The 15,762-nt window shown below is 42.8% G+C and overlaps 1 protein-coding gene across 1 annotated transcript in view; it reads right to left on the bottom strand.

Moving 5' to 3' along the window:
• Nucleotides 1-8,298: 8,298 nt before the first annotated feature.
• TMEM87B (transmembrane protein 87B) overlaps nucleotides 8,299-15,762 on the bottom strand; it is a 56,927-nt gene continuing 49,463 nt past the window's right edge. The window contains exon 19 of the mRNA XM_060309703.1: nucleotides 8,299-8,328. Coding sequence (XP_060165686.1) covers nucleotides 8,314-8,328 — 15 coding nt within the window. The 3' untranslated portion in view covers nucleotides 8,299-8,313. The remainder of the gene's footprint in view (nucleotides 8,329-15,762) is intronic.

Below are 15,762 nucleotides of genomic sequence, written 5' to 3'. Positions count from 1 at the left end.
AGTGGTTTTCTGCCTTTGCTCTCTGTGCCAAAGCCCAGCGTCCCCCTCTCTGCCTGCACTCTCCCCACCCCTACCCCCAAGGAAGGATTCCTTCTGGTCACTGTGGCTGTGTTTATTTTGTATTTTATCCTACCTTGTGTTTACATGGCAGCCCCCAAAGCCAAGGCTTCTCAGGCGTGTTCCGGCTGTGTGCTGGAACCAGACAGATGTGCGCTGGAACCAGCCAGATGTGCACAAGACCTATTGTCCCTTGAGCCCTCTGAATGGATTCGTAAAGCTGGAAGGCACTCCCGATTTCGCCAGTGAAGAAACTGAAGCTGGGAATGGCTGAGTGACTTGCCCATGGTTTGCAAACCCAAAGGTCTCCAGAGCAGGGCTGGTTCCCGCACAGGCTACCTTATCCCACATTTTACTTAAATAATGCAATCATAGGATTTCAGGAATTTTATTTACAGGAACAGAGTTTTTCCTGTTTCTTTTTTTTTTTTTTTTTTGGTTTCTTCTTCTTCTCTTTCTTTTCTTCTTCTTTTACTTTTCAAGCATTTCTAAGTTTCAACACAGTTTTTTTTCCTATTATCAATTTCCATTTGTTTCCCTTGTCCTATGGCTGACTTCTATCTAGTGCTCTGGCATCTGCTCCGAATTAACCTTCTAAGGTCCCACTGCCCCAGCAGTACCGTCCCTTCTCTCTCTGTCCTCAGCTGCCCTTGACCTGTGGTCATCAAGGCACACCCTCCACAGCCTGACCTGCCAAGGCTGCGAAGAGCAGACAGACCGTGAGAAGAAGCCAAGCGCCCTCTATTCAGGGCTCCGGAAACCAACCTTTGACTTAATAAGACGGGCCTACCTCGATATTGTTTCTTCTGTTTCCTCTCTATCTCATTTTCAAGAGACTATTCTGGAATGTCAGGGGATGAAGGGGGTCTAGATGTCGAAAGAAAATATTGGTAAAGCCTTTCGGCAGAATCGGTTGCCATCTCCTGGGCTCAGTGCTGTCTCTCTGATACACTCACATTCCCTGTGTAAAGTGGGACTACAAAATGGGGGAGGAGCGGAGCGGCTGGGCCCGTGAGCCATGGCCGCTGAGCCTGCGCGTCCGGAGCCTGTGCTCTGCAACGGGAGAGGCCACAACAGGGAGAGGCCCGCGTACCGCAAAAAAAAAAAAAAAAAAAAAAAGACCCGATCAGAAGCCGTACCCAGTCTAAATCAGCCATTCCAGAGCGGTTTCCTGGGACCCTCACAGTGACCGACACGCCGCTTTTTCTCTTTCGGGTTTCTCTGTGGCTGAATCTTGTCTGTCATCTCATTCTGAGCTGCTTCTCCCTCTTTGTCTCCTTCACTCACCTCTATCTGTGATTCTAAGTGTAATCGACCCCCACTAAGCACCTGCACAGGGGCCCAGGAGCAAAGCCCAGCACGTGAGCCCGAGCCAGGATAACAGCGTAGGAACAGGGGGAGGATGGTCTAGCAGGAGCGCAGTGACTCAGTCTAATTCACTCTTTACACAAATATCTATCAGGTGCTAGCTCTGAGCACGGCCCTTTTGTGAGGGGCTACGGGAGGCCTTCACACTAAATCTCGAGCCCCAGCCAACCAGATCGTGTACTCCTGTGTTGAACTTTGAAGACTGTCTGCTTATGTGTGATGTCATGACAGCTAGAAGAGACGTTCCTCCCTACAAAACCGTTCCCAATTTTACAAAATGAAAATCTGTAGGAAAACAGATTCAATTGTGCCTTGATTAAAGACCGAACACCAGTTAACATCTGCCAAAAGGAGGAAATGCTGCAAATCCATGAATGCCGTCCCACAGTGAAGTCCAAGTCCCTGTGGGAGAGGCAGAACATGGACGCAGCCAAGGACACACAGCCCTTGAAATCAGACACACCTGGGCCGGATCTTACCCACTACCTGTTGCCAGTGTGACCTTGCAGCTCTCCTAAGCTTGGCAGGTCTCAGTTTCCTCAACTATGTATGGAAACAGCATTTATCTGAAGAATTATTGAGGGATTTCAAAATGATGAACATAAAGTGCCTAACACAGCGCCTAGCGTATAGTGGGGCTTAGTTAAAGAGTCTTTGCCTAAACTGACTCACGGTTCTCCACACGGGGACAACATAAGAAGGGAACCAACATTTCCTTAGCACCCGCTGTGTGCCAGGCCCTCTGTTAAGCGTTTCACGAATGTTCTCATTTATTCCCTCACAACCCAGCAAAATAGGTCCTATTATTATTCCCATTTTGCAGATTGGGAAACTGAGGCTTAGAATGCTTGATCACCCAAGATCCACATCAGGTTAGTAATCGGGAGAAACAGGATTTACACGCGGGTGTGTGCGATCCCGAGGAGCATGCTTTCTGCTGCCTTAGAAACTAAACACAAGAATTTGCTCACCGTTCTCCTCAGCCCATGTTTGACATCTTCTAAGGCAGATATATCAAAATTAGCTTCAGGAGTAATTTTTCAGGGATACAATTTTACTGCAAACTGAGATTACACCTATACAGTTAGGCCTGATTACAATAACCTCCAAGGAATTGTTGAAATTAATTCCTGGGTCTAGAATTTCATACTTAATATTCTTCAAAACAGGACGGCTTTGCCAGATGACCCTATTTGTCCCTCCGGATGCACTCCGCACTCGTTCCCACCCTGCCCTCGGCCTCGATGCCAACCTGTAGGGACTGCATCAACACCCTTGGGTGCTCTGTCCTCTGGCTGTGTGTAGCAGGTGGAGGTGCTCAGTGGGAGGTCAGATAGAGAACGGTGAGGTCCTGAGCTTGACTCAAGCTGGCTGTGTCCCTCGACAGAAGATCACTGCTCTTTTCAAGGCAATCTGTTCTCCGTCCCTCTCTTTCTCTGGGATTCCAGCAGCCCCTCTCCCTCTCATCCTCCGGGGTCCAGAGATAGGAAGAGCACCTGCATTAGAAGCTCTGGGATAGGGCACTCCCCTGGTTGGCGTTTGTACATCCTGTTCATATCCTGTTAATAAATCACCTGCACATTATACTAACTTGAGCAAGCCATCTCTCGGCTTTTGACCGATAGAGTGACCATTGGCAATAAGTTGAAAATATCTTTTTTCTCCAGAATTGTGGCTCTAGCAGGAAATGAGGTGACATACACACACACGATCAAGCTTGTGCACACACATTCTCTGGGCGAGGCACGAAGAGGTTACTGACAATCTTTCCCCTTGGTAATACAATACTATTTTTGTCTAAGGTTGTAATATACCCAGTTAAAAATACCCCTATACCACCTCTTCAGACTCCCTAAATACAGACTCCCTTGGCTGCGTGACCCAGTTCTGACTGATGGGATATAAGTGAAGTCTGGTGAGTGGGGCTTCCAGGAAAGCCACTTTCTTGATAAATAGAAAGACTCAACTGGTGTGTGTCCTTCTTCCTCTTGCCTGGAGCATGGGCCCAATGCCTGGAGGTGCGGCAGCCACCCCATGACCATGAGGACCAGATGGAAGTTTAGAAAGAGAAAAGGCCTATGTTCATAGCAGCAGTATTCACAATAGCCAAGACATGGACACAACCTAAATGTCCATCGACAGATGAATGGATAAAGAAGATGTGGTACATATATACAATGGAATATTACTCAGCCATAAAAAAATAAATTAATGCTATTTGCAGCAACATGGATGGACCTAGAGATTATCATACTAAGTGACGTGAGTCAGAAGGAGAAAGACAAATACCATATAGTATCACTTATACGTGGAATCTAAAACGTGACGTAAATGAACTTATTTACAAAACAGAAACACGGGCTTCCCTGGTGGCACAGTGGTTGAGAGTCCACCTGCCGATGCAGGGGACACGGGTTCGTGCCCCGGTCCGGGAAGATCCCACATGCCGTGGAGCGGCTGGGCCCGTGAGCCATGGCGGCTGAGCCTGCGCGTCCAGCGCCTGTGCTCTGCAACGGGAGAGGCCACAACAGTGAGAGGCCCGCGTACCACAAAAAACCCCCCAAAAACCAGAAACACAGTCATAGACATGGAGAACAGACTTGTGGTTGCCAAGGGGGAGGGATGGATTGGGATTTTGCCATTAGCAGATGCAACTATTATATAGAGAACGGATAAAGAAGGTCCTACTGTATAGCCCAACATCCTGTGATAAACCATAATGAAAAAGAATATATATATAAAACTGAATCACTTTGCTGTACAGCAGAAATTAACACAACATTGTAAATCAAGTATACTTCAATAAAATAAACTAAAAAAAAGAAAGAAAGAAAGAGAGAAGGCAGAGGGGGCTTGCTCCCTCAATGATTTCTTTGAGACATGCCAGTCCTTGGGCCTCTTACTTCCAGATGTCTTGTTTGCTAAGAAACGTAAATCCCTGTTTGGTTAAGCCACTGGTAGTTGGATTTCTGTTTCATGCAGTGGAACCCAAATCTATGAGTCCATTGGGTTATAAATATATAAATGATTAAATAAATAAAAGGGGGGGGACAACAACTCTTCCTTACAGAAAAATTACAATCAGTAAAAGTAGAAAAAATGTAAAAAATAGAAAAGTCACCTTTAGAACACTACAGTAATAATTGCTGCAGGTAAGACCCACCGATGAACGCTACAATTAGTGGGTAAATATTTAAGCAGAAACAGGAGTTTGGCATAGCTTCAAAGTATCTCCCCCCAAATATTTACAAATATTAGAAAGGGAAAAATGTAAATTTACAGTGGATCAATGGGGCATATCAACATCAGTATCATGTACCCTCTGATCTGAGGCACAGAGAAAGGTACGTCACTTCTGGGACACGCTTACCCAAAATGCATAGCATCAATCCAATCATGAGAAAAAAATGAGATAAACCCCAATTGAGAGACATACTGCAAAATACCTAACTGGTATTATCAGGCAATGAAAGATCTGGAAGACAAGGAACTGCCCCAGATAAGAGGTGCCGAAGAAGACATAGTAAACGCAGTGTGGGATGCTGGAGTGGGTTCCAGAACGGAATATGGACATGAGTGGAAACACTGATGCAATATGCATAAAGGCTGTGCTTTAGTTAAAGGTATCGTAGCAAGGTTTCATTCACAGCTTTGACAAGTGTTCTGTGGTTATATGCTAACAAAGGGGGAGGCTGGATGAAAGGAGTAAGGGAACTGGACTAATTCTGCAACTTTTCTGTAAATCTAAAATTACCTCAAAAAGATAAAGAAGCATGTCTGTATGTTATAAAATTTGATTTTTAAATTTCATCTTATATCAATTATGGTAAATGAGAATATTCAGGAACTTTTCCCGTTTTATCTAATTTTTCAAATTTATTAGCATAAATTATTGGTATTATTCCCTTTTTATCTTTTAAAAATCTGTTGGATATGTAGTGATAGCCCCTCTTTTATTCCTGATATTGGTAATCAGGGCTCTCTCTTTTCTTTCTTTTTTTAAAATAAATTTATTTATTTTATTTATTGATTTTTTGGCTGCATTGGGTCTTCATTGCTGCATGCGGGCTTTCTCTAGTTGTGGCGAGCGGGGGCTACTCATTTCGGTGCGTGGGCTTCTCATTGCGGTGGCTTCTCTTGTTGCAGAGCACGGGCTCTAGGCACACGGGCTCAGTAGTTGTGGCTTGCGGGCTCTAGAGCTCAGGCTCAGTAGTTGTGGCGCACGGGCCTAGTTGCTCCACGGCATGTGGGATCTTCCTGGACCAGGGCTCGAACCCGTGTCCCCTGCATTGGCAGGTGGACTCCCAACCACTGTGCCACCAGGGAAGCCCATCGATCTCTTTTCTCTTTTTTTTACTAGTATAGGTAGACATTCATTGATTTTGTTTATCTTTTCAAAGAACAAACTTTTAGCTTTGTTAACTTTGTTTAAATTTCATGGGTTTTGGATTTTTTAAAAAATTGAAGTATGGGGGACTTCCCTGGCAGCGCAGTGGATAAAACTCCACGGTCCCAATGCAGGGTGCCCAGGTTCAATCCCTGGTTAGGGAACTAGATCCCACACACATGCCGCAACTAAGAGTTCACATGCCACAACTAAGGAGCCTGCCTGCCGCAACTAAGACCCAGCGCAACCAAAAAACAAAAAAACCTTTAAAAAAAAGTTTGAAATATAGCTGATTTACAATATTAGTTTCAGGTGTACAACATAGTGATTCATTATTTTTACAGATTATATTCCATTTTAAATTATTATAAAATGACTATATTTCCCTGTGATGTACACTATATCCTTGTGTTGCTTATTTGTTTTATAATTAAGAGTTTGTATCTCTTAATCCCCTACCTCTATCTTGCCCTTGTCTCCTTCCCTCTCCCCACTGATAACCACTTGTCTGTTCTCTATAACTGTGAGCCCATTTTTGTTTTGTTATATTCTTTCATTTGTTTTATTTTTTGGCTTCCACCTGTGAGAGACAGCAGAGCATTTCTCTTTCTTTGACTTGATATTACACTAAACATAATACCTTCTAGGTCCATCCATGTTGTTGCAAATGGCAGAATTTCATTTTTTATGGCTGAGTAATATTCCATTGTATACATGTACCACATCTTCTTTATCCATTCAACTGTTGATGGACACTTAGGTTGCTTCTGTATCTTGGTTATTGTAAATAATGCTATGAACATTGGAGTGCATGTATCTTTTTGAATTATTGTTTTCATTTTCTTCCAATATATATCCAGGAATGGAAGAGCTGGATAATATGGCAGTTCTATTTTTAGCTCTTTGAGGCGCCTCAGTACTATTTTCCATAGTGGCTGCACCAATTTACATTCCCAGCAACAGTGCACTAGGGTTCCCTTTTCTTCACATCCTCACCAACATTTTTTATTTGTGGTATTTTTGATGATAGCCATTCTGACAGGTTATCATTCTGACAATGATATCTCATTGTGGTTTTGATTTGCATTTCTCTGATGATTAGTGATGTTGAGCATCTTTTCATGTGCCTGTTGGCCATCTGCATGTCTTCTTTGGAAAAGTGTCTGTTCTGGTCTTCTGCCCATTTTTTACTCAGGTTTTTTTTTCTTTTTTTTTTGATATTGAGATGTATGAGCTGTTAATATATCCTGGATACAAACCCCTTATTGGTCATATCATTTGCAAATATTTTCTCCCATTCAGTAGGTTGTCTTTTCGTTTTGTTGATGGTTTCCTTTGCTGTGCAAAAGCTTTTAAGTTTAATTAGGCCCCATTTGTTTATTTTTGCCTTTTTTTTTTTTTTGCCTTCCAAGACAGATCCAAAAAATATATTGCTACAATTTATGCCAAAGAATGTTCTGCCTGCGTTCTCTTCTAGGAGTTTTATGGTTTCAGGTCTTAACTTAGGTCTTTAATCCATTCTGCCCCCCTGCAGTATTGGGAAAGTAGACCCTTAATTGTGAAGGCTACTGCCGAGCTGTATGGTAGTAGGACAAATCAGAACACCACCAAGCTTGATATTCTTACTGAAATTCAGGAATTTTTATTGAATAAATGCGCCCTAGGTTGCTGCAAGACTGGTCAATTTCCAAAGTTCAAAAAAGGTTAATTCTGAAAGTTTTCATGAGGATTTCCATTGTTTATATGATACATTTTCAGAGGTCTTTAGTCCCCATTTTCTCTGATGTCACCCCACATTATGTTTTTAAGCAGTCAGTTTACATGGTTGGACTCTAGCCAAACTTTGTCTCTTATGTTAGCAGAAATCTTAGTTTCATTTTTTTAGCCTTAGATGGGTGCATGGAGTCTGTACCACCATACATGCATAGCTGAGGGAAAGCCAGTGATTTGGGAGGTTTATACACAGAATATGGTTCTTATTTTCTTTGGTTCTCTCTTTCAGTAATTCTTTCACTTTCCAGCTGTTGTGGTTCTTCTAATTTCTGTCTTCCAGCTCAAGTAAAATTCAGGTTTTATATCTGGGTTTAATCTCCACTCGGCACAAACTGTGGCCTGCCCTGAGTGTAAAAGCCATAAAAATGGGAAAGGCACCCAGTACAATTCCCTTCATCCAAGTGTTGAGTACCTTCCAGTGTCTCCCTGTTTCTGTCTCTCTCCGATGTCTTCAAAGTAGCTGTTATTTAAATTTTATCTAGAGTTGTTGTCTGCGGGTGAGGTTGGTTCAACAGAAGGTAATTCTCCATTATCAGAACTTGAAATCCACAAATACATTTTATAATAATAAATCCATTATTTAAAAAGCAATTTCTTAGTGAAAAGGCCAGCTTGTTCATTCCCCACTTAATTTTCTTTTTTTAAAAAAGAAAGGGGACTTCCCTGGCAGTCCAGTGCGGTGGAAGTCTCTGCGCTTCCACTGTAAGGGGTGCGGGTTTGATCCGTGGTCAGGGAACAAAGATCTTGCATGCCATGCAGTACGGCCAAAGAAATAAAAATAAAAAATAAATTGAAAAAACAAAAAAGGAAGATAACATTTAGAATAGAATATTTTATTATCAGTATGTTCAGTAGCATTAAAAATAAAATAGACACTGTCTTTAACTCTCTGGAGTCTACTATGCCTCAAGGAAATGTCCACTTATCAAATTAAGAACCAGAGAATCAGAATTATGACTCTTTATGTAGAGACAAGAATGTGGTGGCTAGAGTGAAAGACAGCACAGTACTATAAAATGACGTAGCAAGGGATAACCAAATCATAGAAAGTACATTTCAAGCTTTGATGTGCAGTTCAACCTGCCTGTGGCACCTCCCTCCCTCTGACCCTAAGGATCCAGAGTTGAGAAGAGCAATCTAGGAGACAGGCTCCCACTCTGGCCTGAGACCTGGGGCCAAGGAAGCTTTCCTGGTTCCTTATTTTCTCATCTGTATAATGAGCTCAGAGGTCCCTTGGAGCTTTCAAGTTCTAATTCTGAGAGAGACTGGAAATATACCTAAAGGAAAAGGTTTTTTTTTTAATTTAGTTTTGGCTGCGTTGGGTCTTCGTTGCTGCACACGGGCTTTTCTCTAGTTGCCGCGAGCTGGGGCCACTCTTCGTTGCCGAGCGCGGGCTTCTCATTGCGGTGGCTTCTCTTGTTGCGGAGCACGGGCTTCTCATTGCGGTGGCTTCTCTTGTTGCGGAGCACGGGCTCTAGGCGCGTGGCCACAGTAGTTGTGGCTCACGGGCTCTAGAGTGCAGGCTCAGTAGTTGTGGTGCTCGGGCTTAGTTGCTCCACGGCATGTGGGATCTTCCCGGACCAGGGCTCGAACCTGTGCCCCCTGCATTGGCAGACGGATTCTTAACCACTACGCCACCAGGGAGACCTGAAAAGTTTACCTGAAAAGTCTTTTTTTTTTTTTACTGGGATGGTGGTACTCTTTGTTTACATTTAAAAAAATTTTTTTAAATTTTATCCCTAAATTGGCATTTGGTAAGTAAAAGTAAATGAATAAAAATTTTGAAGGCAAGAATTAGAGGCCAAAAATAGAGATGAGCCTTCTTCAGAGACATTACTTTGGCACCATCTGCTGGATAGTGTTTAAAAGCGTTCCTGTACATAAACTTGCCTGGAGCTTCTTCTTATTTCCCAAATGATTTAAAGGAAATACTGTCAAAATTATTTACATCTGAATTCAGTACCATACCAGCTTATGTTAGTGGGAATTTAGCTGTCAATCCACTATCACTGAAGGGGCACAGGACATACCTTGGGTAACTTCATAGTTTTTAAATTTAGTTGCTGATTCTTTTATTCAGTATTAATGTATGTCCACCATGTGCCAAAAAGTGGTGTCACATGATTTTGGCAGAGACGACTGTTGCTCATGGAATACCACAACTCTTCCACATTTCCCAGGAGTGCACTCTTCCCTTGAAGGTCAGGTGAAAGGGAAATGCACCCTTGTGCTTTGGAGCACCAAAACTTCCGTGTGCTTCCTTCATCCCACATTTCTCTGCCAGAGAGACTCAGAACCTGTATTAGTTTTCTATGGCTGCTGTAACAAGTTATCACAAACTGGTGTCAGAAACAATTCAAACTTATTATCTTACAGTTCTGGAGGTCAGAAGTCCAATATGAGTCTCCCTGAGCTAAAATTAAGGCGTGAGCAGGGCTGAGCTCCTTCTGGAGGTCCCAGGGAAGAATCTGTTTCCTTGAGTTTTCCAGCTCCTCGAGGACACCTGCATCCCTTAGCTCATGGCCCCTTCCTCCATCTTCAAAGCCAGTCACGGTGGCTCAAGGGCTTTTCATAACGCATCTCTCTGACTCATGTCCTTTAGTCACATCTCTGAGTCAGTTGGGAAACAATCTTTTTTTTTTTTAATTGGAGTATAATTGATTTACAATGTTGTGTTAGTTTCTGCTGTACAATGAAGTGAATCAGCTATATGTATACCTATATCCCCTCCCTTTTGGACCTCCCTCCCACCCATCTAGGTTGTCACAGAGCACCAAGCTAAGCTTCCTGTGCTTTATAGCATGTTCCCACTAGCTAGCTATTTTATGCATGGTACATATATACAATGGAATATTACTCAGCCATAAAAAGGAATGCAATTGGGTCATTTGTAGAGATGTGGATGGACCTAGAGTCTGTCATACAGAGTGAAGTAAGCCAGAAAGAGAAAAACAAATATCGTATATTAACACATATATGTGGAACCTAGAAAAATGGTACAGATGAACCTATTTGCAGGGCAGGAATAGAAAGGGACACATAGAGAACGGATATGTGGACACAGGGAAGGGAGGGGAAGGTGGGGCGAACTGGGAGATTAGGATTGACATATATACACTACCATGGGTAACTTCATTTTAATGCACGTAAAGAAACCTTAGAATGTGTTTGAATTTCGTATGGAGTTTGTTTCAACTCAGTCTCAGTAGCATCTACCACAATCACCGTTGCTTTTTTTTTTAACTGTTGCATTTTTTTTTATACTAACCTTATCTGTCTTGGGAAGGCCTGTACACCAGGCACTTTATTTTATTTTATTTATTTATTTATTTTTGGCTGCGTTGGAACTTTGTTGCTGCACATGGGCTTTCTCTAGCTGTGGTGAGCGGGGCTACTCTTCGTGCATGGGCTTCTCACTGTGGTGGCTTCTCTTGTTGTGGAGCACGGTCTGTAGGCACACGGGCTTCAGTAGTTGTGGCACGTGCACTTAGTAGTTGTGGCTTGCGGGCTCTAGAACGCAGGCTCAGTAGTTGTGGTGCACGGGCTTAGTTGCTCCGTGGCATGTGGTATCTTCCCGGACCAGGGCTCGAACCTGCGTCCCCTGCATTGGCAGGCGGATTCTTAACCACTGCGCCACCAGGGAAGTCCGCACCAGGCACTTTAGATACAATATCTTAATCCTCTAACAAGCAATCACATGTTTGTTAAATGAAATTTCCCTTCTCCCCAGGACTTTGAGGACAACCCTTCAAGGACACTTCTCGCCATAGCTGGTATTGTACCAGTTTTGTCACTTGTCAGGAGGGTGACCTTGGGTAAGTTATTTAACCGCCCTGTCTCAGTTTCTTATCTATAACGTGGCTATACCTCCCTCATTGTCTACTATGAGACCACAATGGTTAGCAAAGCCTGGCACTCTCCAGCACTCCCAACACTCCCTGAACTGTCATCACGGTCATGACAACAGACCCTACTTTTCCTCTGGGACTACCCATCCTGCCCACCCCCCAAGGCTGGGAGAATTCCCATGAAGAAAATTCTCCACGTCCCATCTACCTGGGGCCAGACGGGTTTTACTGATTAATGGACTCAGCTGTGATCTGAGAACACATTTGTTTCTAAAGTTTCTGATATCATACAGCCTAGTTATGGCCCTTTAACATGTTTATTTCTCAATATGTTGACCTTAGAAAATTGGAAAAACATAGGTTTGGAAGTCTCCCCTAGGCCAGTGACCCCAAATAACCTGCGGCAGAAGCCTTGGTTGTCCACCAAAATCCTTACTCTCCTTTCACAGTTCAAATAGCAGGCAGGGATACGGCCCGTGCCATTTCCCAGTCCAGCTGGCAGTTCGGTGTGGCCACGTGACTGAGTTTTGCTAATGGAATAGGCTAAGAAGTGATGGGCACCACTTCCAGGTCTAGCCCTGCAAAATCCCCAGGCTGGAGCCACTCTCCCCTTCTGCTGGCTAGATGCAGATGACAGGCCCCAGGAGACGGTGGGCCCACAGGATGAAAATAAACCTTGGGCCCCTGAGGGACATGTGATTGCTTGTTAGAGGATTAAGATACCGTATCTAAAGTGCCTGGCGCAGACTTCCCTGGTGGCGCAGTGGTTAAGAATCCACCTGCCAAGGCAGGGGACACAGGTTCGAGTCCTGGTCCGGGAAGATTCCACATGCCCTGCTCACCTCTACACCTATCCTAGCACAGTTACAAGGTCAAGAAATAAACTTCTTTGTCTTAATCTACTGAAATATGATTGAATTATTATTTATTATTAATTACAGCCTAGCTGAACCTGAACATTCATCCTGAGTGCCACTGTGATGTGTTTTCACTCAGTTCTTTCCCTACTTTGTGTTTACATAGATGAGTTCACATGTGACTTTGTATTATATTTCTTACAAGTACGTTTCTACGTTATCATATATTCTTCATAATTTAATGGTTGCAGAGTATTCCATAAAGTAGCTGGTAAACCGTAACTCACTTAACCATTCTACTGTTGATATTTAGTTTGCTTCTTGTTTTTTCTCTACTTTAAATAATGCTATAATAAACATTTTTGTGCAGAAGCCTGATTCTATATTTTGAATCATTTTTAAAAACGTCACCAGAACTGGTATTATTCAAAGGTTATGAACTGGTATTATTCAAAGGTTATGAAAAGGTTGAACTTCTTTTCACAAAGACTGAATTAGTTACACTACCATCACTAATGATGTGCTCATTCCATCAGACATTAAAAGCGAAAGTTTTACAAATACTTAAGAGCATAAACATATCAACTTGATTTTTTAAAATTTCCCCTTTTATTTTGCATTTCTTTGATCACTACTGAGATTGAACACTTCTTCATGTTTGTTAATTAGTGGTACCTCGTCTTTCGAGAATTTTGTTTATGTCCTGCCATCTATTGGAGTCTACATTTCCTGTAGATTTAAGTAATCTTAGCACTCATAAATCCTATCAAGAATGGATGATACTTCCCCGGTGGCGCAGTGGTTAAGAATCCACCTGCCAATGCAGGGGACACGGGTTCGAGCCCCGGTCCGGGAAGATCCCACATGCCATGGAGCAACTAAGCCCGTACGCCACAACTACTGAGCCTGTGCTCTAGAGCCCGCGAGCCACAACTACTGAGCCCATGCGCTACAACTACTGAAGCCCGCGCACCTAGAGCCCGTGCTCCGCAATGAGAGAAGCCACCACAATGAGAAGCCTGTGCATCGCAACAAAGAGTAGCCCCCGCTCGCCGCAACTAGAGAAAGCCTGTGCGCAGCAATGAAAACCCAACACTGCCAAAAATAAAAAAAAAAAGAATGATCATCCAAAATTTCAGAAAGCATTTTATTGTCAGAACAAATATTAAGGCACAAAAATACATCAGTTTTTTCAAACAAAAATCTTTGAAATAGTTTTGTTCTACATTCAGAGCAGCTTCTTCCAAATAATACAATAATTTAACCTTTTAAATAAAAATATATAACTTCTTAAGCCCCTTTCTTCCCAAATACATGTTTTCCTAGTTCTAAAGAAGTTTCTTATTGAGCTCCTGTGTTATAATGTACATTTCCTTAAATCTAGTTTTGTCACTTATATACATTCGCTATGTAATTTAGTACTTTAACCAACATGTTAAACTTCTTTCTTATAAGGCATGGTGTTTTGTATTGCTTATCACATGCTGTTGATCATACAAAGACACAAGTACCAAAACTAGGGACTTATAAATCTAGCAAAATACGCCTCATAAACCAGTCCTGTATGGCCTAGTGCAATAGACTCAAATCCCTTTTGAAAAAAGGATATAAAAATCGTTTTATACTTTCATGTACATGTATATCTTTTATACTTTCAGTCTTCACATTACAGTAGTGCAAATACAATATACTGCCGTAGAGGGGGAAAGTCAGTACTCTCTACAGGATATGTGAAAGATTTTAAATATTATTTTCTTTACAGGAAAAGTAAAAAGTATGGGAGCATCATCTCTTGGGCTTAAAAAATTCCCATATTCATCTATTTTTCCTTATTTTTTGAAATAAACTAACTTAAAGCTCCACTAAAGCAGATACTAATACTAATCTAACTCAAATCATGAAAATTCCCTTTTAAGCAGATTTCATACTTCACATAAACCTAACATGAACTGCATAATAAAAACACTTAAGCATTTTGCCTAGGAACACATAAAACTGGACTCTTATTCTCAGATCCCTGCATTAACAGGGAAACCCATCCTGATGGCATCCTAAGAATAAAATGATGTGACAGCCTCAAAGACCCTGATGCCCAGTTTCTGGAAACTTTGTGCAGAAGCGGGGATGACGAGCTGTACAGTGGCTCTGAGTGTGACTTCTCCCTGGGGTCCTTCATCAGAACTACGGCTACAGCCCCAGGGAGCCCCTCCTGTGCACACGAGGGGGCCGAGAAGGCCCTCTGTAGGAACACTCGCTTCAGCTCACGAGTCACCAACAAACACAACTGCCACTGAAGGTGACAGACACGGTATACGCCGCCCCTTGAAAAACATTTCTGATGAGGTTATCAGGAGAAAATACTGCTTTCTGTGATTTGGAGAAAAGTCTGCATTTCGCTGTGCAACTGAGCCATACCGGCAGCATCATTTTTCTTGCCAGCTGCAGACAGAAGTGTTTTTATAAACACTATCAAGGTTATGTGAGAAGCATTTTCCCTTATTACTACACAGTTACCATCAACTCCCCACTCGCACTCCACGACATCTGCAGCTGGAAACCCAGGATTCTACATTTCAAAATTCAACAACAGCCCTATGAGTTGGGGATCAACCTGCTTCAAAATCTGGGGACTGGTGTTAGACACAAATGTTAGGAACAAGAAGGCACTGGTCAGCTCTGAAACAACTGGGCTGAGGGTAAAATACACCAAAACCAGAATGGACATAAATGCTGGGAAAGATGGTAGGTGGGAGCCCTTATTGTGGCAGAAACGGAAATAAGGAAGGGAACCCACACTGTTAGATGTTCTTTTCTTGGGAAGGATGTCCCAAACCTTTCTCAGTACAACACAGTCAATAGTTACTACTGCAAATAAATTTGAAAGTATCTTTCAAGAGGCATTACTACTAGAAAGTTTTTTTTTTTTTTTTAAAGAAGATGTTGTGGGTAGGAGTTTATTAATTAATTAATTTATTTTTGCTGTGTTGCGTCTTCGTTTCTGTGCGAGGGCTTTCTCTAGTTGTGGCAAGCGGGGGCCACTCTTCATCGCGGTGCGCAGGCCTCTCACTATCGCGGCCTCTCTTGTTGCGGAGCACAGGCTCCAGACGCGCAGGCTCAGTAGTTGTGGCTCACGGGCCTAGTTGCTCCGCGGCACGTGGGATCCTCCTGGACCAGGGCTCGAACCCATGTCACCTGCATTAGCAGGCAGACTCTCAACGACTGCGTCACCAGGGAAGCCCTAGAAAACTTTTTTACTAACTCCTATGAAATGAGAAAATGAGAAGCCAATTCATAACGCAGGCTTTTGAAAGAAATCATTTTGTTTTGTGGCTTCACAATGAAAAAAATCAATGAAAGGTTATGATTTAAGTGCTTGTACTGGTTAAGAATTTAATGCTTAATCAAAAACTCTGGTGGCTTCCCTGGCGGCGCAGTGGTTGGGAGTCCGCCTGCTGATGCAGGGGATGCGGGT

This window comes from Globicephala melas, chromosome 12 (assembly GCF_963455315.2).
Source record: "Globicephala melas chromosome 12, mGloMel1.2, whole genome shotgun sequence".
NCBI classification, from domain to species: Eukaryota; Metazoa; Chordata; class Mammalia; order Artiodactyla; family Delphinidae; genus Globicephala; species Globicephala melas.
Note: the sequence above shows the minus strand (reverse complement) of the source record. Positions and strands in the feature narration are given on the sequence as shown.